General features: G+C 32.3%; 2 protein-coding genes across 2 annotated transcripts in view; one reads left to right on the plus strand and one right to left on the minus strand.

Moving 5' to 3' along the window:
• Positions 1–23,688, plus strand: part of LOC114331966 (putative thiamine transporter SLC35F3) — a 222,876-nt gene that overhangs the window by 169,193 nt on the left and 29,995 nt on the right. The window lies entirely within an intron of this gene.
• Positions 1,204–21,878, minus strand: LOC114332353 (NADP-dependent malic enzyme-like). Its single transcript, XM_028282142.2, has 6 exons — positions 21,449–21,878; positions 19,299–19,790; positions 15,792–16,201; positions 9,004–9,138; positions 5,601–5,789; positions 1,204–1,721 (listed from the first exon to the last, which is right to left on the minus strand). Exons 1-6 carry the CDS (start codon positions 21,774–21,776, stop codon positions 1,287–1,289), a joined length of 1,989 nt encoding a protein of 662 aa, XP_028137943.1. The 5' UTR covers positions 21,777–21,878; the 3' UTR covers positions 1,204–1,286.

The raw sequence follows: 23,688 nt of genomic DNA on the forward strand, positions 1-23,688 counted from the left end.
ATATTATTTTGAATTCCTGCCTTTTATAAAGAGTATCTATATAAATGTTAGTTTTTACATAAAATAGGGTTGTTGTTATTATTTTTATTATTATTAAAGAATAAAACAAACGACTTAACTCAACAATACCTATATTAAAGCAAGAATTGTTATCAAATTAAAAGATAACTGGGCACTATCAGAGGCAGCAAAACATTTATACGCCAAGTTGTTGTCACTCTTCCCGGAAACTGTGACATAATTCTTGCAGTTTTCGCATCTTCAAAAGGATTCTCTTCTAATCTTTCCAAAAGCGTACGATCTTCAGCAGTAGATATTTTTGGTCTTCCAGAACCTTGCTTTCTTTCGAGAGTTTCTTGTTCTCTCCATCTTTTATTAATATTAAAAACTGTTGTTCTGCTTACGTTAAAATGGTTCGCTACGGCAGGTAGTGACATTTCGAATAAGTTTTCTGACAAATTTTAAGATTTGACAGTGACAGTGACAGTATGTAAATACTAAGTGTTTATGCTCCAAAATACACTGCTCAATTTTCTACAAAATACGCTTTAAGAGTGGTATCAGTTTTTTAGGAACCAGCTGTACCTCTCGACTTCTCTGTTTTCAACAAGCCATCCTACATTTCAGGAGCTACATCCCTAAGGCCCATTTGGTTATCCACTCTCGAACTCCTAACCTTTCAATAATTACTTTTTGAACTACCCTCTTTCCAACAAGGTCTCAAACATCACGATCTGCCGAATTGTTTTACCCCCACTCTAAAAAGCGTCAGAAATGACTAGAATGAACCAAAGACTTTTTGACGTTTTTCCCAAAATAAATAACATAGGGAGTCTCCACCAAAAAGGTCCTCCTCTCACTGCTCTTTTACTAATGTACTGTATGGAGTCGAAACTTAGTCACTTACTCCAAGTGAAGATGTTGAATAGCTGAGTAAAATCTTAAAATAGGCCAGGAAACAGATCTAAGATCCACCAATCCTCGATGCTCAATACTCTCAATCACCGCAGCGAATGCTAATCAAGAACTGCAACAAATTCAGCATCTTTCCAGTCAAGTTTTCACACCTGTCAATATTCCATAGATATTTCTCCATGCTCCTCTTCTCCAACAGTTTATATGCTGAGCAAGAAGGATACTGAAAGATCATTTTAAAATTGTTATATTGACTACAAGTCATACAGAACAAATGACTAGAGTGTATTTTCCGTTGCACAAAGTATTTAATACCAAAAAATATAAAACATCTACATTTTCAATATAATTTATCACGTATCGTTACAATATCAACATTTTTTATTTTTGACCTCTTTCTCTTTGGGGTAATCGTACGGACAAGGATAAACCGGCTCGTAGTCTGTACAGTACATCTGCGCTCTAATAAAGGCTTCTTTGTCCCTCGGCTCTGGATAAACACTCGCTATGCACTGCTCGTACGAATACTCCACTAACTTGGTAGCTATTTTCACAGACACTTCCAGGATCGTTTCCAGTGGAGGATAGACTCGCCCTACCTTCAAGTCTTCTTCTTTTACTAAATCGGCTAACGTTTGAGCCGTGACGTAGAAGTGTTCGTCGGTGAAATGGAGAATGCCTCCTGTTACAGCGGATAGTGCTATTCCGGGGAACACGTAGGAGTTGTTTGCTTGTCCTGTGTGGAAGGTTTTTCCTTCGTATTGTACTGGAGGGAATGGGCTGCCACTGGCATAAATAACGCTACCCTAGAAAAACAAAGAGTAAATAAAGGAAAATTCATATCTATAGTTGGTATTAAAATAAGACAAAACCTCGCAATTTTTACAGAATGGTTCGATTTGCTTGAAAATTTGAGAATAAGTAGTGGATAGTCCAAGGATCAAAATCTATATCATGCGGAAAAGCACATTTACCATGGGGGTGGTTGCCACCCCATCTCGGGGGTGGAAATTTTTTATTATATTTTAATCGCAAAAGTTTTTAAAAACAGTAATTCTAAGCAAAAAAAGTTCTATACATTTTTTTGATAAAATTTATAAGAAAGTGTTAGTTTTATATCGGAAAAATCAATGTTTTTAATAAGTTTTCTGCTAATAACTTCAAAAGTTTTTGTTTTATCAAAACAACTTTAATGTTGTTCTGAAGCTATTTCCTTGTGGCATTTTTATGAATAATTATTTATATGGGAAATAAGCCACAATTAAAACAACTTTACTTAACAAAAATGTACCTTTTGAAAAATAAACAAAACCGTTTATTTTTAATTTTCTTTAAGACCAATAGTAATCGAGCTATACTTTATTATATGTTGGCTCTTCTTCTTCTTCGTCAAATGCTAAATATTGTAGTTTCAAAGTCAAAAGACGGGAAAACTATGCATTTTTGAGGACAACTAATTTAAAGTACTTAGAAATATCTTTCTCCAGAAATAAAAAAAGTTTCTAGCTTAAAAATTAAATGCCATAATGATAAGAATGCCAGTCCCTATTTTTTTCAGCGAAAAAGTGATCGCAAGCAACCCCCTAATCATCACCCTGATGAAAATTAGTCATTGACCTTATTTGGTATTTTTTATTTATGTATTATGAATACGTTCTAGAAGTTTGACCGGGTTAGAATGATTGGGTTAATGGAGTTAAAAGCGAATAACGAATTTTTGTAGTTTGTAAAAAATAGCTTTTTCTTCACAATAGCAAGATTAGCATCAGAGATACGAAAACATGTTTAAACATAAAATTGTAGCTTATTTAATTCCCAAAAACGCGGTTTGCAAAAATTTTTTCTGCGGCAAAAATTGAGTGAGCTATTGACAATTAAAACTGTAATAACATGCAAAAACCACCTTTAGCAACCCTTTCAAAGTCACCTCTTTTTGCGACTGAGGATTTTAAAAATAATTAATATTAATAGGCTTATAGACCTTGCAAAATCCTATAAAATTATTTTTTACTAAACTTTGTAAGATAAAAAATAAAAAAGTTACGGTTAAAAAATCAATATATTTTTTTGAAAAAAAAAAGGAGACATCCAATTGGAAGAATAATAATGTAAGTTAGCGGTGTTTTTAGTCATTGGCCTTATTCGTTCTTATTTATTTTGTATTATTAATAGATTTTAGAAGTTTGACTGGATTAGAATGATTAGTTTTTAAAAAACTGCGAAAAGCAGAAAGAGTTAAAAGCGAAAAACGAATGTTTGTAGTTTGGTAAAAAATACAATTTTCTTCAGAATAGAAAGATTAGCATTAGAGATACGAAAAAATATTTCAATATAAAATTGTAGGTTATTTAATTCCCAAGAACTTTGTTTGAAAAAAATTTTTCTACGGCAAAAATTGAGTGAATCGTAAATAAGTATATCGAAAAATATTGATTTTTTCTATACAAAACTAACACTTTCGATAGCGAATAAATCGAAAACTATTCATTTTATCAAAAAAATGTATAGAACATTTTTTGCTTAGAATGAATGTTTTTATCAACTTTTTCAGCCAAAATATAATAAAAAATTTCCACCCCCGAGATGGAGTGACAACCACCCCCATGGCTAAAGCGCCTTTCGGAATCATACAGATTTTGATCCTTGGACTATCCACTACTTATTTTCAAATTTTTAAGCAAATCGATCCATTCTGTAAAAATGGCGAGGTGAAAAGCTTCGGTTTCTGTTCTAAGTACTTTTAAAAACAAGCTGTACCAATACTGTTAATCTTCTTCTTCTTTTCTTTCTTTCTTTTCCTTCTTGTTGGTGTTGACTTTTACAAATTCATATCTATCCTGTGCTTTTCTTACTTATTAAGATTTGAAGGTCTAGTTGTGTCCAGTCCTTGATGTTGTCAAATAGTAGATAGGTTGACACTGAGCGCACTATGACCTTCGACTTTTGACTCATAGCAGTGACAGTCACCATTTGAACCTTCGTCTGAAGTATCTGATCAGTCTTTAAAAAGCTTTGAACAGGTTTTGAACACATTTGAACAGATTTATAACATATGGTGACCAGTTTTGAACCCTGAGTAGTTCTTCCTATCCTAGAATTATTCAAGACCTGTCAAAAGCTGATTAGATGCTGTTCAAATGGTGACTGTCACTGCTGTGAATAGGAGGTCGAAAATCAGAGTGCGCTCAAGTTTCTACCTATTTACTTGCGCAGTCAGGTCATTTGTTGTTTGCCAGGATCACGTTCTCCTTCTTATTTTTCTTTTATTATCAGTCGGAGGAAGATATACCTCTCGTATCTAAATATGTTCAAGATAAGGCGTTTTCCATCTGTTAATAATTTCTTCAAGTTTACTATCTCTATTATAGTCAGTTCGCTAAACTCAGACACAACTTTCTAGTGATTTTAGTAAGTAATTTTGCCAATTTGGTAAAATTGGCAAAAAAAATAATTACTAAATAGTTAATAATTTTGCCAATTTTCGCAAAATTGGCCAAAAGCAAAAAAATTACCTACTAAAATCACTAGCCAGTTGTGTCTGAGTTTAGCGAACAGACTATATAATATTATTAAGGCTTTACAAAAATTAATTAGTGTTTCCACAGCAGCAAGGTGTCTCTTCTTCACTATGATAACACTATTTTCATAGGTTTACTAGTCTTTATTTTGTCGTTTTTGGATCAATTTTCTTTTGAGAATTTGATAAGCTCCATTAAATTTTGTTTTAATCTTGTGGGTACCTAGTGAGCTACCACCTCTCTCAAAGTAGATTTCTATTCTATATTATTGTATAAGTGGAGGCTGTCCTTATAACTAATTTCTGAGCTATATGAGCCAATATTGCTGAATACTCACTTTCAAAAGATCGTAAATGTATTCTCAATTTGTGTGGGTCGATTTACCATACTTTCGTCCATTTAATGTTCCATATTGTATTTCTTGTTGATTTTGACTATAGTTCCTATGTCAGGTTCTTCTTTCTTCTTCTTGTTTACGAGCCACATCAGCGAAGGAGGTGGTTACTCTGATCTTAGATGCTGATATTGATCCGTACCAATTTCGTAAGTTACGTAGCCATGAGATTCTTCTCATTCCTATACTCTACCTGCCTTGGATCTTCCCTTGTATAATTCATTTAAATACGTCGTTTCCCTCACCAGGCATGTCATGCCCCAGGTATTCCAGCTTTCGTGTTTTGATGGTTTTCATTATTTCCATTCTTTTGTTAACCCTTCCCATGATTTGGTTGTTTGTTACATGCTCGATGCATGATACCTTCAGGGTTTTTCTATATTATATCCACAGTTCAAATGCTTCTATCTTCTTAGTAGTCACCTCGTTAAGGGTCCACGCTTTCATTTCATAGGGCCGAGTGGAGAAAATATAGCACCTTGCTAGCCTAATTCTCAAGTCCAACTTCAGTTCTCTTGTACGAAGTACCTTTCTTACTTTATTGAAGTTTTTTCTTGCTTTTTTTTATTCGAACTTTGATTTCTTTGCCATTATGACATTATCGGATAGCTCTTTACATAATTTCTATGTGTACGTTAATCAGTAGTGGCGACAACACACATCCCTGATGCATTCCTTTTTTAATTTCGAACTTTTAGTACTTTGATGTAGAGCTTTTTCAGCTTAACTAAACAACATCGTATTAGTAGAACTAATTATTATTGATGACTCACCTTTGTCTCCTTGATAGCTTGTTCTGGAGTACACTCTGCTTTTGGAGTCGGATTGCTTAAGGCGAAAATAATAGGGCGCTTGTTGTTTTTGGCCATTTCGTGTATTATCTCAGTTGTGAAGGCCCCAGGAACAGCTGCTGCACCAATTAAAATCGACGGTTTTATCTTCTTTACTACTTCGGACAATTGCTAAAATAAGAACAATGTTTCAATATTAGACAGCAATAAAGAAAAAATAAGGAGATCTATACAGTAGAGCTATACATATAGAGCATGGTGAACAAAATGAAAGGAAGGAAGTGGTGGTAAATATTGGCTAACTTGCAAATAAAACCTGAAAGTGAAGTCTCAAAGAGAATAAAAAAGAATAAATCTTCATTTTTTAAATGTATATAACACTCGTGTTGAGCTGCCCCCCCCCCACTTGCAAAAATCAAAAAACAAATAGCCCTGATTTATGAGCTATTTATGAGCTCTCATTTTCCGCAAACTAAAAATTTTGAGCTCGTTCCACTGAGCAGGAATTTAATACTTTAGTGGGGGGGGCTGAGTCAGCCCCCCACTACTTAAAAATAGGAATATTGAATCGGTTTTTGCGGCAGAATTACGAGCTATTTATGAGCTCTTGAAATTATATAGTTTCGATTTTTGAGCTCATCCCCTTCACCCCCAAACAACCCTTTAATTGATTTAACTTAAGAGAAAAATGCTGAGAAAACTTAAAATATATCGTATTGCGGATATAATTCCTATAGCTTATATACTCTAAGAATAAACTATTAAATCACGTGCATTTCTATTATTGAGCTACAACCCCTTCGCAAGAAAACCACCCTATCTTCCCGGCTTAAGAGAAAGTTGTACATAAAATGCATTAAACTAATTATTTGGTGACTACATATCATTTAATAATTTATAAGCTTCCAAATTACGCGCATTTAGATCAGTAAATTGCAATTTATTTTGTATAGTGCAGTCACTGAAGGTAAAAATCAACGATTACCTTCAATTTCGGTGAACCTTCATCGATGTTCACGAAAATTGGTCAGTGGTTAGAGGATACGTCAAGAAACAAAGGTGACATGGTACCACTTGCGCCTTTACCCTGAGGGTGGATACCGCCCCTTCTCGGGGGGAAAATTATTTTATAAAAAATAACTGCACAAATCAATAAAAGAACAAATTAAAAGCAAAATTTATTATATAAAGTTAATAAAATAAGTGAATACTTTTTAAGTTATGAAGCGGTTTTTCGTAAATCACTGAAAATCTGTAAGTTTTTACAAAAAAGTTAATAGTAGTTTAATTCGTATAGCTTATATTCTAAGAATAAACTCTTAAATCACGCGCCTTTCGATTATAGAGCTACAACCCCTTCGCAAGAAAACCATCCCATATTCCCGGCTTAAAAGAGAGTTGTACTTAAAATAATTTAAAATAATTATTTGGCGACTACATATCGTTTAATAATTTATGAGCTTGCAAAATATACGCATCTCAATTATTGAATTGCCATTTTGTTTCTATAGTGTAGTCACTGAAGGTAAAAAACAACTATGACCTTCGATTTCGGTAAATCTCCATTCATTTTCACGAATTGATAATAACAACTTGGGGTTTTAACCTAGGGTATATGTCACCCCTTCATGGGGGTGAAAATTACTTTATTAAAAATAACCCCACAAATCGAGAGAAGGACTAATTGTGAGCAAAATTTGTTATATAATGTGATTAAAATAAATCAATACTTTTTGAGTTATTAAAGAACAAATATTAAGAAAATGCATGCTTTAAAGCGATTTTTCATAAAAAAATCAAAAACTGTAAGTTTTTACAAAAAAGTTTTCATCACTAAAATTGAAGCTAATGAAAAATATAATAAATTACTTACTTAAAAAACCCTTTAATATTAATTTAAAGTAAGTTATTGTAATTTTAATGTATATTTTTAATAATGTATATTTTTTTCTGCGACTGTTCAAATCTAAGGATTCAAGCTTAAATAACGGGAAAGAGATGCATTTTATAACACTTAGGTACTAAATACTTGTCAAAGTACTTAGTAATACCTATCAAAAATTAACTCTAGAAAAAGTTGATAGCATCAAAATCCGCTCACCAATTTTCGTGAAAATGAATGGAGATTTACCGAAATCGAAGGTCATAGTTGATTTTTACCTTCAGTGACTGCACTATAGAAAGAAAATGGCAATTCAATAATTGAGATGCGTATATTTTGCGAGCTCATAAATTATTAAACGATATCTAGTCGCCAAATAATTAATTTAAATTATTTTAAGTACAACTCTCTCTTAAGCCGGGAATATGGGATGGTTTTCTTGCGAAGGGGTTGTAGCTCAATAATCGAAAGGCGCGTGATTTAAGAGTTTATTCGTAGAATATAAGCTATACGAATTAAACTACTATTAACTTTTTTTGTAAAAACTTACAGTTTTTCAGTGATTTACGAAAAACCGCTTCAAAACATGCAATTTTTTCACGAGTAATTAAAATTTTTGATCTTTAATAACTTAAAAAGTATTGACTTATTTTAATAACTTTATATAATAAATTTTGCTTATAATTTGTTCTTTTATAGATTTGTGCAGTTATTTTTTATAAAATAATTTTCACCCCCGAGAAGGGGCGGTATCCACCCTCAGGGTAAAGGCGCAAGGTGGTACCATGTCACCTTTGTTTCTTGAGGTATCCTCTAACCACTAACCAATTTTCGTGAAAATCGATGAAGGTTCACCGAAATTGAAGGTAATCGTTGATTTTTTACTTTCAGTGCCTGCACTATACAAAATAAATTGCAATGTACTGATTTAAATGCGCGTAATTTGGAACCTTATAAATTATTAAATGATATGTAGTCGCCAAATAATTAATTTAATGCATTTTAAGTACAACTTTCTCTTAAGCCGGGAAGATAGGGTGGTTTTCTTGCGAAGGGGTTGCTCAATAATCGAAATGCACGTGATTTAATAGTTTATTCTTAGAGTATATACGCTATAGGAATTATATCCGCAATACGATATATTTTAAGTTTTCTCAGCATTTTTCTCCTAAGTTAAATCAATTAAAGGGTTGTTTGGGGGTGAAGGGGATGAGCTCAAAAATCGAAACTATATAATTTCAAGAGCTCATAAATAGCTCGTAATTCTGCCGCAAAAACCGATTCAATATTCCTATTTTAAAAGTATTGGGGGGGGGCTGACTCAGCCCCCCCCCCCACTAAAGTAATAAATTCCTGCTCAGTGGAACGAGGTCAAAATTTTTAGTTTGCGGAATATGAAAGCTCATAAATAGCTCATAAATCAGGGCTATTTGTTTTTTAATTTTTGCAAGTGGGGGGGGGGGCAGCTAACACGGGTGTATATTACTGTATTTATTTGCTCACCTTTATAGGATCATGATCTTGAGCGAACTTCTTCTTATGTCCTACAATTTTGTCCCTACCTTTTACGATTAGTCCTTGAGAGTCTACCATCCAAATTTTCTTCAATGCTTCCTCTTCTGCCATTCCGGATTTGCACTAAAAACAAGTGGAAATTTAAGTTCTGTTTTCAGAAAATAATATTCAAAGTTTATAGGTCTTCGAAACCTCTTTTTAAAATATTGTAAGGATAATGTAGGTTCAAAAATTAACATAATATACAGGGTGATTGATTAGTAGGGTAAAGCTCAATAGCTCCGCTATAGTAATAGATAGCAATAAAAGTTAATAACAAAAATTTTAGCCACCTTTGAGCTTCATATTACAAAATTAGTTAGAATGTTACAGGGTGTTCGATAACACAGTGGCAGACCTAACTTTTGTTTTTTTAAATGGAACACCCTATATTTTATTTTATATTCGAAATCCTGTTAACTTCTCCATCACAAAAATATAAAGGTTTGAAATGTTATACAGGGTATTTACAAAGTTATAACCAATTTTTTATGAAAATCGTAACAAGTTCAACTCCCTGTATAAATAAAAATAAGCACAACAGCAATGGTTTATTAATGCCTTTTTAAGAATTATTGATATTGCTAATTTTCTTTATATCAAATACAGGGTGAGTCAAAACGCAATTACATTCATTTCTCAGTAATGTTAAATGGAATACCCTGTATTTTATATCATTATTGAAAAGTAACATTAATGTACTTTAATTTTTATATAACATTCCTTATGCCCAAATTTATTAGTTTTCGAGATATTTTCATTTTTCAGAGCAAATTATTTTAGGTGTTTAAATTTATCTAAATTTTAAGTAAGCCATGACTGAATTGACAATTGAAGATTACCGATTATCAATCCGGTAATCAATGTAACAGTGTAGCAAATAAAGAAATAAAAATAATTTATTAGTAATAAATTTTACAAACAAAAACACAACCACTACATGCAACATTTTTGAAACAATTAAAAACTATCTTTTTATGTAAATGCAACAAATAAACAAAGAAAATTAGTAATACATTTTACAAAAAAACACACAAACACAAAATACAATATTTTGTGAAGACAATTAAACATTACTTTTGTATGTAAAAGTAACAATGTAACAAATAAAGAACGAAACATAATTTATCAGTAATACATTTTGCAAAAAAACATGTTTGAAAAAATTAGAAGCTACTTTTAATAAAATATTTTTAATATTTAATTACATAAGGTGTTCAAAATGATCTCCTAACGCCTAAAAACGATCATTGAATGAGCTACTTACTCTACGGAGCATTTGTAAATTAACACATCGAAATACACTTTGTATTCTATTTTTCATCTCATCCCTAGTTGTTGGAGGTATTTTATAAACTTCATTATTAACGTAACCCCAAAAAAATCACTCCAGTTTATTAAATTCTGGTGATTTGGGTGTCCACGCTACTGGTCCATTTCAGGGTGTTCCATTTCAAAATTACTGAGAAAATAATGTACTTGCGTTTTGACTCACCCTGTATTTGATATAAAGAAAATTAGCAATATCGACCATTCTTGAAAATTTTGACAATACGTTAAAAAATATGGCATTAATAAACCATTGTTGTTTTGCTTATTTTTATTTATACAGTGAGTTGAACTTGTTACGATTTTCATATAAAATTGGTTATAACTTTGTAAATACCCTGTATAACATAACAAACCTTTATATTTTTGTGATGGAGAAGTTAACAGGATTTCGAATTTAAAATAAAATATAGGGTGTTCCATTTAAAAAAACATAAGTTTGGTCTGCCACTGTGTTATCGAACACCCTGTAACATTCTAACTAATTTTGTAATGTGAAGCTCAAAGGTGGCTAAAATTTTTGTTATTAACTTTTATTGCTATCTCTTACTATAGCGGAGCTATTATTGAGCTTTACCCTACTAATCAATCACCCTGTATACTGAAATATACAGAAATTTCTTACTATGAACCGATTTACATGAAATTTTGGAATTGGGCTTATCCTATCCTTCACTTCAAAATTGATATTGACCCGAACTCCGTTTTCACCCTGGGGGTGGTTGCCACCTCTTTTCGGTGGTGGAAAATTATTTTTTCAAAATAACCTCAGATATCGATAGTAGACCTAATTTTAAGCAAAAAATGTTGTATAAATTTTTTTCAAAAACCCAATACTTTTCAAGTTTTTGGCAATTGAAAATTCGGAATGTTCTCACGATTTTCAACAGTTTTTTGCAATTATCTCCAAAAATATGCATTTTAACGATAATATTATGACAAACAAAATTGTAGCAGATAAAAAAATTAACAAATTGGTTTTTTAAAGAGTGTTCTAAGTGCAATATTAAGCAAGATATTGAAGATCAAACCGTTTTTTATTTTGTGTGAAATTTAATCGATGTATTCAATGCCATCTAGCGGAGAGCGAATAAATTTTATGCATGCTAATGAGAAAGGATTTTATAGTGTTTTAAATAAGCTTTAGAAGGAGCACTGTTAAAAGTCTTTTGTACGTAAAATGAGTGAGCTGTAACGAAAAAAAGAGGAACATCTAATGGTTTTTTTTTTTAATCAATGGATTTCATAAGTGTCATTTCCACCAAAATTAAAATTAATCGTATTTCGTCTAGAATCAACTTTAATATAAAGAGTTTGATGGACTCTAGCAGTTTCGCTGCTTTAGAATACATATTTATTGAAAAAATCACGATTTTAAGAAAAAAAAATTTCGAATTTAAAAAAAAAAACACCTTCTTTCCATAATATCTCAAAAATATTGAAAGATACGTAAAAAAGTGTAATAATAAAAAAAATAGGTTTTTTGACAAAAAATTTGGTTTGTTTGTTTTTCTTATCACTAGAGAGCGGAATATATGCAAAGTGCATATAGATGCATATATTGCATATTTTCAGACAACAAACACAACATTGCATATTTAAGCTCAACACGATTTATTTTGCATATTTTAAAAATAAATTATATAAAAGTTTAAAATTTTCCTCTCTTAGTTGGAATTTTATAACTTCGATATGAACGAGCTCGTTATTTATCTATCTATCGCTCATCTGGACTTTCCCATTACTACCTGAATTTAACAATTATGGGTGTTCTCAGGAAAATATTATTTTATTAGCGTAGCAAGTCGTAGGTACCTACCTGCTTTTAAGGGTCTAATAATTATTTTGTCAGTTTCCGGCCAACATTTGTTTAAAGTAAACGTTGTATCGTATTTAGTGTTTTTGAAGTGATTGGTATATATTAAATTTAAATATGTCTACCATTCAAAAAAGTGCTTGGATAAAGTGTTTTCCCGAGTTAAAGCTAAGTGGAGACAAAGTATTTTGCAAGGCCTGTTTCAAAATCGTAAGTTACATTCATTTTCACATTTCATTTTTTAAATGAGGAACTGACAAACAAAAGCATCATGTCCCACAAAAGAAATTTTTCTGGAAAGAGTGTTTTTATTCGACAAATTCGCTTTTACTTCTATAAGGACGGACATAGAGAGAAGCATCAAAATAAAAAAATCTATCAAATTGTAGACAATTCCGCTTTTGTTCTTCAGCTTAAGTAACGTACTTTGTTCTTTAAGTAACGTACAAATTGCTAAAGAACATGTTCATAAAAGTTAATTTTAGTTTTTTACCAGATTTAATAAAGTCATTAGAACAAAGGAATTTACAATTAAGTGATTCGGTTAATCTTGTTAACACTTTTTCTGCTCATTGTCAAAAAATTCCCGGAAATACAGGGATTACAATTAGAAATAAATTAAAAAATGTTTTAGAAAAAAATGAGGGCTTCGATTGTTTGAGGAAAGTTGTACGTATTTTTGAAGGCAACTTTTCTGAAGATCTTACGACTTAATATATTGTTTTATTTTTGAGTATTTTTAATATGCATTTGCATATTTAGACAAATTTAGAAAAAATACCTGCATATTTGTAGTAAAAGTAATGCATATATATGCGCATATTTTGGTAATGTTGTGTTGCATATATTCCGCTCTCTAACTTATCACACAAGAATTGACGAAGATATGATTGATTAAAGCGCGCGCGATAGCGCAACCACAGTTTCTCTCGAGTCCTTTTGGCCCTTCACCGTTTCAAAATAAAAGGTTTTTCACTACATATTATAATAAAAAAGGATGTAGCTCTTTTAATTACCTTCAAAATGGTTGTTTATAAGTTGTGATGGCTTCAAAATTGAAGTAGTTATGGCCCAAAAACTAAATCATACATATTCAATGTTTTAATTTAGGGGTAGTTTTAAGGGTTAAAGAACTTGAGCATGATTTTCCAGCATAGCTTTTTCGAGAACGTGGAAAGATATTTAAATCCTTTCTAGTTTATCAAAAGAAATTTTTTATACAATTTTTAATCGAGAGGTTGATTTTAAGGGTTGAAAGGGGTTAACAATTAAATAATTAAGATAGAGAACGTAAAATATTATTTACTCTATATTTAAGTCTTCTTGTCAAATCAAATTAATTTTTTGTAAATTTTTTCTATTTAGGGGTTGTTTTTAAGTGTTGAAAGGGGATTAACAATATGATAATTAAGATAGAGAACGTAAAATATCATTTACTCCATATTCTTTTTATGTCATACTAAATTAATTTTTTGTAAATTTTTTCGATTTAGGGGTTATTTTGCAAGGGTTGTACGGTTTTCAAGCGGATGAAAATGAGTTTAACATGAGATTATTGTGTTAGAAAACACTTCACAATGTCACTTTTTATTATTAAACACGTTTTCTGGCGATAAAATGGCTCAATGTCAATTTTTCCATTAAGGGGTTGTTTTCACCCCTTAAAAATAAGAAACGGAGTTCGGGTCAATATCACTTTTGAAGTTAAGGGTAAGATCAGCCTAATTCCAAAATCTCATGTAAATCGGTTCATAGTAAAAAATTTCGGAGGTAAAAACCTATTGTACGCTTCAATTACTGCACTAATACTACTTCTCAAGTATACAGGGTGTAACAAAAATACAGGTCATAAATTAAATCACATATTCTGGGGTCAAGAATAGTTCGATTGAACCTAACTTACCTTAGTCCAAATGAGCATACAAAAAAAGTTACAGCCCTTTGAATTTACAAGATAAAAATCGATTTTTTCCGATATATCGAAAACTATTAGAGATTTTTTAATGAAAATGGACACGTGGCATTCTTATGGCAGGAACGTTTTAAAAATAAATTATAGTTAAATTTGTACACCCCATAAAAATTTTATGGGGTTTTGTTCCCTTAAACCCCCCCAAACTTTTTTGTACGTTCCAATTAAATTATTATTGTGGTACCATTAGTTAAACACAATACTTTTAAAACTTTTTTGTCTCTCAGTACTTTTTGTAAAAGCTAGTTTTTATCGAGATATTTTGAATATTTGTCAAATCCACCACATATTTGTATACTGTTACGTACGATTGTAGAGACCTGGTAATAATATGAAATTTTTTATAAATTACAGTTTGAGGTATATTTTGAACCATATTAGAAAAGAATATTTTATCTCGATAAAAGGTGCCTCATCGGAAAAATACTGAGAGGCAAAAAAGTTTTAAAAACTATTTAACTGTTTAACTAATGGTACCGCAATAATAGTTTAATTGGAACGTACACAAACATTTGGGGGGTTTAAAGGCACAGAACCCCCATACAATTTTTATGTAAACATATTAAAAATGAAGCCGTATCTCGATTAAAACTGGTTTATCGAAAAAATATTAAGAGGCAAAAAAGTTTTAAAAACATTTTGTTTAACTAAGGGTGCCACAATAATAATTTAATTGGAACGTACAAAAAAGTTTGGGGGGGGGGTTTACGGGAACAAAACTCCCATAAAATTTTTATAGGGTGCACAAATTTAACTATAATTTATTACAAGAATGCCACGTGTCCATTTTCATTAAGAAATCTCTAATAATTTTCGATATATCGGAAAAAATCGATTTTTATTGTGTAACTTCAAAGGGCTGTAACTTTTTTTGTGTGCATATTTGTACTAAGGTAAGTTGCGTTCAATCGAACTATTTTTGGTCCCAGAATATGTGACTTAATTTATGACCTGTATTTTTGTTACACCCTGTACAATTCACGACAAGACCAAACTGTTATCAATCAAAGCGATGAAAAATATTTTCAAAAGCTGAACTGGAGGAATACGTAACAGGATGAACAATCTGAGATACGCAGATTATATAATCTTACTTTCAAAACACGCAGAAGATCAGAAAACAAAGGCAACAGAGCTAGGAAAAGAGAAATATAATGTAGATAGGAGAATGAGATTGAGGTGAGCAGCCCTCAGTAAAATTAAATACATCCTAAAAAGTAAGAAAGTTTTACATTTGAGAACAAGACTGTCCGATAAATATGTATGGCCATGATAACATACTAGCACAAACCTGAATACTAACAAAAAAAAATAGATATTGCTCAAAGATCAATAGAGATGAATGAAATCAGAAAACTCAGAGAAAGAATAAAAGTAACTGTTGTAACAATCTGAGATATGCAGATGATACAACACTAATAGCCTGAACACTTTAACACCTGCAGGCGCTTATTAATCCAGTCGTAGTTAAATGGTTTAACATCGCCAATATCTATATGTTTAAAGCAGTTGTCTACAAAGTACATATACCGTTGATGATTATCTACCTTTACGGAATTATCTACGGAATTTAGAAAAATTTGTCAGTGATAAAAAAGCATTTGTAGATATGAAACTCACCATTAAGTAGACACACAGTTCCGCGATCCCTATATTCGCTTCCCCAGCTCCCTGGAACACCAACGTATGATCTGTAATCTTATTCCCAGTCAACTTCATGGCAGCTATTAACCCTGCGACGACAACGCTAGCCGTTCCCTGAATATCATCGTTAAAGGTACAATACTTGTTTCTATATTTCTCCCAGAATCTGAAAGCGTTTGAGTTTCCAAAATCCTCGAACTGTAGTAGGACGTTTTGGCCCCATCTCTCGACAGCAGCTTCCATGAATTCGTCTATCAAATCGTCGTATTCTTTACCTCTGTGTCGTTTCTCTCTCAAGCCGAGGTATAGAGGATCTTTTAGATGTTTTTCGTTGTTGGTGCCTGCGTCAATTGTAACTGGCAGGCATTGGTGGGGTTTGATTCCAGCTGAAACGATAAGTTAACTTTTTTAATAACAATATGACATTGACAATGAAGTTACCACTGTGATACAAGAGGTAACCTCCTACTACACTATATGTATGGGAGAACTAAATATCAAAATATGCCACAAGCCAGATGATGCGAAGTTTGTAGTTGGGCCTCACGTATAAGGAAATAGAAACGAAAGGGGTAAAGTTCTTATAGAATTTCTTCTGCAACATAGGACACTCAATTTAGAAAAGTCCCTAGCAAAGTGGACTTTACAATCACCAAATGGGTTTGAGCAAGAACGAAATATAGACGAAGATTGTCTTGAGCACAAAGAAGGAAAGAAAGAAAAGCAATATAGAAATACGGACTAAAAATGTCACATTTACTGCGATTATTAACACAAGGGTATACAAGGAAGAAATAGACAGTAACCTACAGAAATACGTGCGAAATGAAACCAATATTGAGCAGCTTAAGGGAATGTTGGTGAAAGCCCTAAAGATGCACAGAAGAAGTACCAAGTGAACCGAACAAGGAAAAATGAAAAACACACTGCAGACACAAGAAAACTAATTCAAAAAATAAGGGAAATTAAAGAAACACGCACAACAAACATTGTAGATCTAATAGACCAGTAAGGATCTGTAAAAAAACGTCTATTTTTGGATGTGAAAGGTGGCATTCGGAATTTTACAGATAAAGTTAGGTGACACCTTCAGTAATAATAATTGATTTATGCTCCTTCTCAAATATGCCCGGAACATTAATAAAAAAATAAAATAATAATAAAAATTTCGAAAAACGTCGATTTTTTTCTGCTTTCTTTGCTTATAACTTTTAAACGATTCGTCTTGGAACAAAGTCGTAGAGAAATAAAATAAAGATAACTGAATTTTGTATGATACACGACTGGTCAAAAATGTCTTAACGTATTACCTTTTCTGCAATATAGCAATAAATACAAAATAAGGGGGCAAAATACGCCTGTTGTTATTCAATGTTTTTAACCACTTTGGTGGCACTTAGAACCTTAGTAATTCGATTAGGAAATTATTTGTAATATACTTAAACCGTGTACCAAATTTCATTAAAATCCACCTAATAGATTTTGCATAATAAATTTGCAATCTAAATGTTTTTAAAAAAGTTCAAATTTTTTAAAATCTTTCTGAACAAAAAGTAGACCATTTAGAAGTTGTCTAATTTTTTTACATATAAAGAAGTGCTCTACCTATCTAATACACTTTACAGAATTAAAATTGGATTATTTAAGGGGCCTCAGCAATGTTTTAAACAATTTTTTGGCTTATAAACAAATAGCTTTGTTTAATAATAAAAATATTAATTTTTAGCAATGCAAATAATTAAAACCGGTATGATTTGACTTGAACTTTTAAATGCTGTCAGCAGAATTGCTATTTTATTTTTTAATCAGTTAATCGCGTTAACTAATGAAATAAAAAATTTTAGTAATTCCAAAATGACACAAAATCTAGGCATCGGATAAAAAAGCTTATTTGAAGAAAGTGTATTTTTTTGTTCTTCTTAATGGCGGTGCAGGCTCGTTTTTTTAATATTGTATTTAATTACAGAGTAATTTCCACATATTAATATATTTTTCAAATTGGGCTCTGTACCGCCATTCTTTATTATATTACGAATAAGTGTTCCAAATATCTCGAGAAAATATTCAAAATTACAGCCGCAATCTTTATTACAGCCATTCTTTATTATATTACGAATAAGTGTTCCAAATATCTCGAGAAAAAATTCAAAATTACAGCCGCAATCTTGGAACGCGTTTTTGCTACCTGTTGATCGCTACTGTATCACCTTAACAATATCCGGTACGCTTATGACACGCTAATAGTAACAGATAACCTAGCAAATTTGCAGTATTTGATGGAAACATAAACACTCATACCAATATGTAAGTATGGTCTAAAACTGAACATCAAAAAGACTAAACTCATGATTGTAACAAAGAAGCTATAGAATATTGTGAATTTAACCATAAATAATCAGCCAGTTGAAAGAGTTACGTCCTACAAATATTTAGGGGTTTGGGTCACTGATACTAATAACCAGACAAGAGAAATCAAGAGGCGAATAGAGATAACGAGACAATCGTTTGTCAAAATGAAAAAGTTCCTATGCAGCCGGAACATAAATATAAACTTGAGAACGAGAATATTAAGGTGCTATGTTTTCTCCGTTCTGCTGTACGGCTTGGAAGCTTTGACACTGAAAACATCAAAAACATCGAGTCATTCGAGATGTGGTGCTACAGGAGAATGTGGAAAATACCATGGATAAAAAGAGTAACAAATCAAGATGTTTTGCTGAAGATGGGGAAGGAATGCGAAGTCATAAAAACCATACAAACGAAAAAACTGGAATATCTACGCCACATAATAAGAGGAGAAAAGTACTCTCTGCTAAGACTCATAATCCAAGGAAAAACCTCGGAAAAGAGAAATGTGGGACGTAGGAGGATTTCCTGGTTGCGAAATTTAAGGGAGTGGTATGGGTGCAGTTCAATACAGTTGTTCAGAGCTGCAGCCAACAAAGTTAAGATTGCTGTGATGGTAGCCAACCTCCGATAGGAGACGGTACTGCAAGAAGAAGGAGAAGCACAGAGAACAACGAAGAGGTCAATGTTGAATAAGTACGAGACAGTTTCAAATCAAACAAGGAGATACACTGGTGTTACGGACGCGGTTAAAAGAATTACAACGCTGAAATGTAACTGGACGGGATATGTTGATAGAGTCGGAGATGGAAGATGCATCAAGATAATTTTAGAATGAGACCTAAACACGTTACTTATCGTAATGAAGAACGTCCTCCAACAAGTTGATTAGAAGATATCAAGCGCCTCCAGCACAACTGGATTCGGGATGTTCAAGATTTGATGCAATCGAATTTTTACGGCAGGTCTATATTCAGCAGTGGACTCTAAATCGATTAGTGATGATTATGAATAACAATAAGTTAATATGACAACAGCAGAGCATTTTAAAATAGCAATGTGAAGAACTTTGTGGGAAAATTCATTTATAAAGCAAAAAGACTAGGAAAATAATATTAAAAAAGCATACAAACTTACCTAATGCAGTATACAAACCGAGCTTTCCAATCGGTATTCCCATACCAGCAGCTCCTTGATCGCCAAGACCCAAGATTCTTTCACCATCAGTAAATACAATCGCTCTAACGTCGTATTCCGGCCAATTCTTCAATATCTCGTAAACGTGCCCTTTATCATGTATAGTAATGTAAACACCCCTAGGTCTCCTATACACCCAACTCCAGTTTTGGCAAGCGGCTCCTACCGTTGGAGTGTACAAGATCGGTAGATAATCCACTACGTATTTACGCACAGTGGCGAAGAACAGTTTTTCGTTACGACCTAGAAGGTCCATCAGCCACAAATATTTGTTCAAGGGGTCTTTAAAACGGTTAAGATTTGTTCTTACGTTTTGGATCTGTTCTTCTTGAGTCTTCACCATTGGTGGTAGCAATCCGTTGATACCGAGTAACTGTCGCTCTATAAGAGTAAAGGCCAAGTCTTTGTTTAGGCCAGGATTCTTTAGCCTATCTATAAAAATTAACAAAACTGTTAATGAAAACTTGGACAGCAATATTAAAAATTACTTAAAATAGACAAAAATAACTATAAAACTAAAAAATAAAAGTGTGTAACATTTACACTTCTGAAAAAGTTTTGCTTTTTCTTAAACAAATTCTTAAATTCAGAACTAAAAGTGATATGAATTTAACAAAGGTATATCATCATCACCGCCATTATCATCAGCTATTCCATCTGCAATCCTTTCTTTGAGGTCTGCCAATGATTCTCTGATGTTCTCTTGGTAGTCATTTGATAATTCGCTTTGTCCATCAATTATCTTTCATTCTCCCTGCATAGGGAGATTTTTTGGATTGCATTTATTATCTTTGCTCTTTATCTCATTTCTTCATTTGATTTAAGCGTTGAGTTTAATAATGGTCATCCACCGAAGGTTGGATCGTCCAGGAATGTGATAGGTTAGTTTTAAAAGACTGTGTTAGTCATTCAAATGTTGCCAAGGCCATGAAGATCTGCTACTAAAATTGGCCTTAGGTTCTGCTATAATAAGTAAGCAAAGAAAAATGATATAACTTTACAAACGAAGACTTGAATATACTGTTATTCAGATTATATTAGAGGAGCAAAAATAACTAACATTAACATATTTATCAAAAAAGAAAACTCCATGGTTTAGAGAGAAAGTGGAGACAAAATAAGAAGATAAAATGAAAGCCTTTTTACGAAACTTAACACAACAAATCCGAATGGAAAACCTACTAATATGTAAGTTAGAGCTGGAGGGTCACATAATAGAAAAATAATTGGAGTTTAACTATCTAGACATGACACTACCATCACTACCTAGCTACAGAAATCTCCAAACAGATCAAGTGAATAGAGCAAACAGAGCCTCAGGGTGCCTGAATGAAACAATATGGAGAAATAAAAATATCGGGAAAGAAATTAAAGGCAAAACTTGCTAAATATCCATCAGACCAATAATGACATAAACGGTAGAAACACCGCCTGACACAGAGAGGACAAAAGAAATGCTAGAAACACCATAGAAGAAACCCCTTAGAAAAATGGATGGTAAGACACTCTGGTGCAGAGCTTGAAATAGAAATATACGACGTAGATGGTGGAGAGCATTAAAGACCAGGTACGAAACAAAAAAGTGGAATGAAACGATCATATAGGCAGAATGAAATCAAATAGAATAGTAGGTAAAGACGGCGAGAAATAGTTCCCCAACAGGAAGACGATCAGTAAGGAGACCATAAAAACGATGGAATATGCGGCAACTTATTGGAGGCACATTAAAAATAGACAGAGTCACGTGGTCACGTCTTTACTAGAAGAAGAAGAAGAGAAAAAAGAAGATTATGTTGTCCTGGTAGAAAAGAATGAAGACGATCATCAAAATCTCTTTCTTGGTTTTAATCAGTTTTAACGCCAGAGGTAAGGTTATTAATATGGCTATCTGAAAAAACATATAAAATGGTAATATAGGTAAATTAGAATGAAAATTTCACACATATTAAAAAGAGTAACTAAGAAGAATCTTTCTTTATCTACCACGTTTACGTTGCGTAGTAAAACCATTTTAAAAATTCATCGAAATGCTTAATCTCTATTAACAAATATATCCATATCATTTATAAAATGGTTACTTCTGAACTTACCTATACCCGACTCCATAGAAGGAAAACAATGATCTCCATGATTATTTCCCCAAATGCCAATATGATCTTTTTCTGGAACCGCTCTTCCACTACCTTTGTGATGGTGTGAACGTTTACTCATGCACCTTCGTTGTTGTGTTAAAGTCCTACAACAATTAACGTCTTCCAATTTCAGCATCTGTTCAAATAGAGCCATTCCTCCTCTCAGACCGGAAAAACTAGACCTTGGTCTACAAGTTTGCACCACCTTAAGCATATTGGGCATCTTGGGCGTGAATTTTTGGAATAATCGGTTTACAGTTGGAACTAGTATCCTATTGAGAAACATTTCATTACTGATTTGATTTACTTCTACCCACGTTAAAACTGTACAAAATGAGAATAAAATGATGAAATATTTGACGTACAACGGATATTTTTGACAATACAAAAAAACATTGATTTGCTGTTAGGTTGCTTTGGTCTCCATGCAAATAATCATAGTAGAGGAGGCAAGATGCTAAATTTGCAGTTACTAAAGCGTTATGGGGACCTATTGGGTTGTGAAGATTAAGTCCTAAAACCAAAAAAGTTAAGTTTTTCATTTTAATGGGGATTTTCCATTTTTTAATTTAATTTTCTACTTCCAAAACTCGATTTTAAAGAGCTCCTTTTTAAGATTTTAAAGTAACCTCTTAGTTAAAGCTCCTATTATTTAAGATTTTTTTCGGACCCCCTTAACTCCCCTGTATTAAGATCCAATATGGTAGGGGTACATTTACAGGGTACAAGGTTTCTCCCCATGTGATTTTCTGACGCGCTCGAGTAACTACAACCATCCCCGCTGGGACTCCCCTACCATTAATATTATATGGTTCATCTTAACAACAACAATACTCATTAATAAATTAGAAAATATTGGAATAAAAGATCTCTCTCTAAAATGGATAGAATCCTACCTATCAGAACGTCGTCAGTATGTCTCCTTAACAAATGTATTCCAACAATCAGTAAATATTTGCAAATCAGATTACATTTACATTCATATGGGTGTTCCGCAAGGTTCTGTAATTGACCCAATATTATTTCTTATTTACTTAAATGATATTGTCTCAATAAATTCTGCTGTACAGTTTACACTTTATTCAGATGATACTTCAATACTTATATCAGATAAATCACATATTGTATCTCTTGAAAATAAATGTAACGAACTTTTGTGTGATCTTAGATATTGGTTCTCCTCAAAGATGTAATGCGGATAAAACGCATGATATTCATTTTCACAATAGACAGAAACATCTGTTAGATATCGAACTATCAATATGTCAATATATTCTAAACAAATTGAAAAAGTTCAATGCCTAAAGGGTTTGGGTTTGTATGTTGATGAATGTCTCAATTGGAAAAGGCAATGTGATGATATTATTTGCAAAATAAACTCAGCATGCTACCTACTTCGAAACCTCAAAGATATACTAAGTAAAAAACAACTAATTATGCTGTATTATGCTCAGGTGAGTCTCGTTTACGGTATGGCATAGTATTTTGGGGTACGTCTTGTAAATTCAGTGAAGTCTTTCTATCTCAAAAGAGAATAATCCGTTGTATTGCTGATATTTCTCGAATAACTAGCTGTAAGAGTTATTTTACTAGATATAAACCATTAACTGTGCCGTGCTTATATATTTTTGAAGTTTGTGTTTTTATTGATTCAAATCTTGAGAAATTTAAAACTAATACATAGTCAAATTCACAACATAAATACAAGGCAGGATCAAAAATTACATGTGCCTTTTTCTAAAGGAAATATGCATTTTTACTCACCTGCAATAATAAGTCAAAGAATATATAATAAGTTACCCGAGCCAATAAAAAAAATGTAAGAATATGAAAATATTTAAATTAATTTTAAAAGATTTTTTATTGCAGAATACGTTTTATTCTGTTGATGAATATTTTAGTAGTTGACATTATTTTAAGTATATGCTAGTTATAGTATATGCTTACATTTTCTATTTGTGTTTGTCTTGTAATCTTAGGTTTAGCGTAATTTTAGATTTACATTTATATTTACTAATTTTGTTTTCTAAACTGTTACTGATCCTATTGGGACCATGCAAGTTCGGCAAAGCGACACCTGGTTTCTACGCTCTGCAACTTTATTCGCACTTTTAATTATATTGGCCAATTATATTAGTCCTGGTTACTGGATAATTGTCAAGGCCATAGTCCAAAAAAATAATAAGATGAAGAAATAA

Source organism: Diabrotica virgifera, chromosome 6, assembly GCF_917563875.1.
Source record: "Diabrotica virgifera virgifera chromosome 6, PGI_DIABVI_V3a".
NCBI classification, from domain to species: domain Eukaryota; kingdom Metazoa; phylum Arthropoda; class Insecta; order Coleoptera; family Chrysomelidae; genus Diabrotica; species Diabrotica virgifera.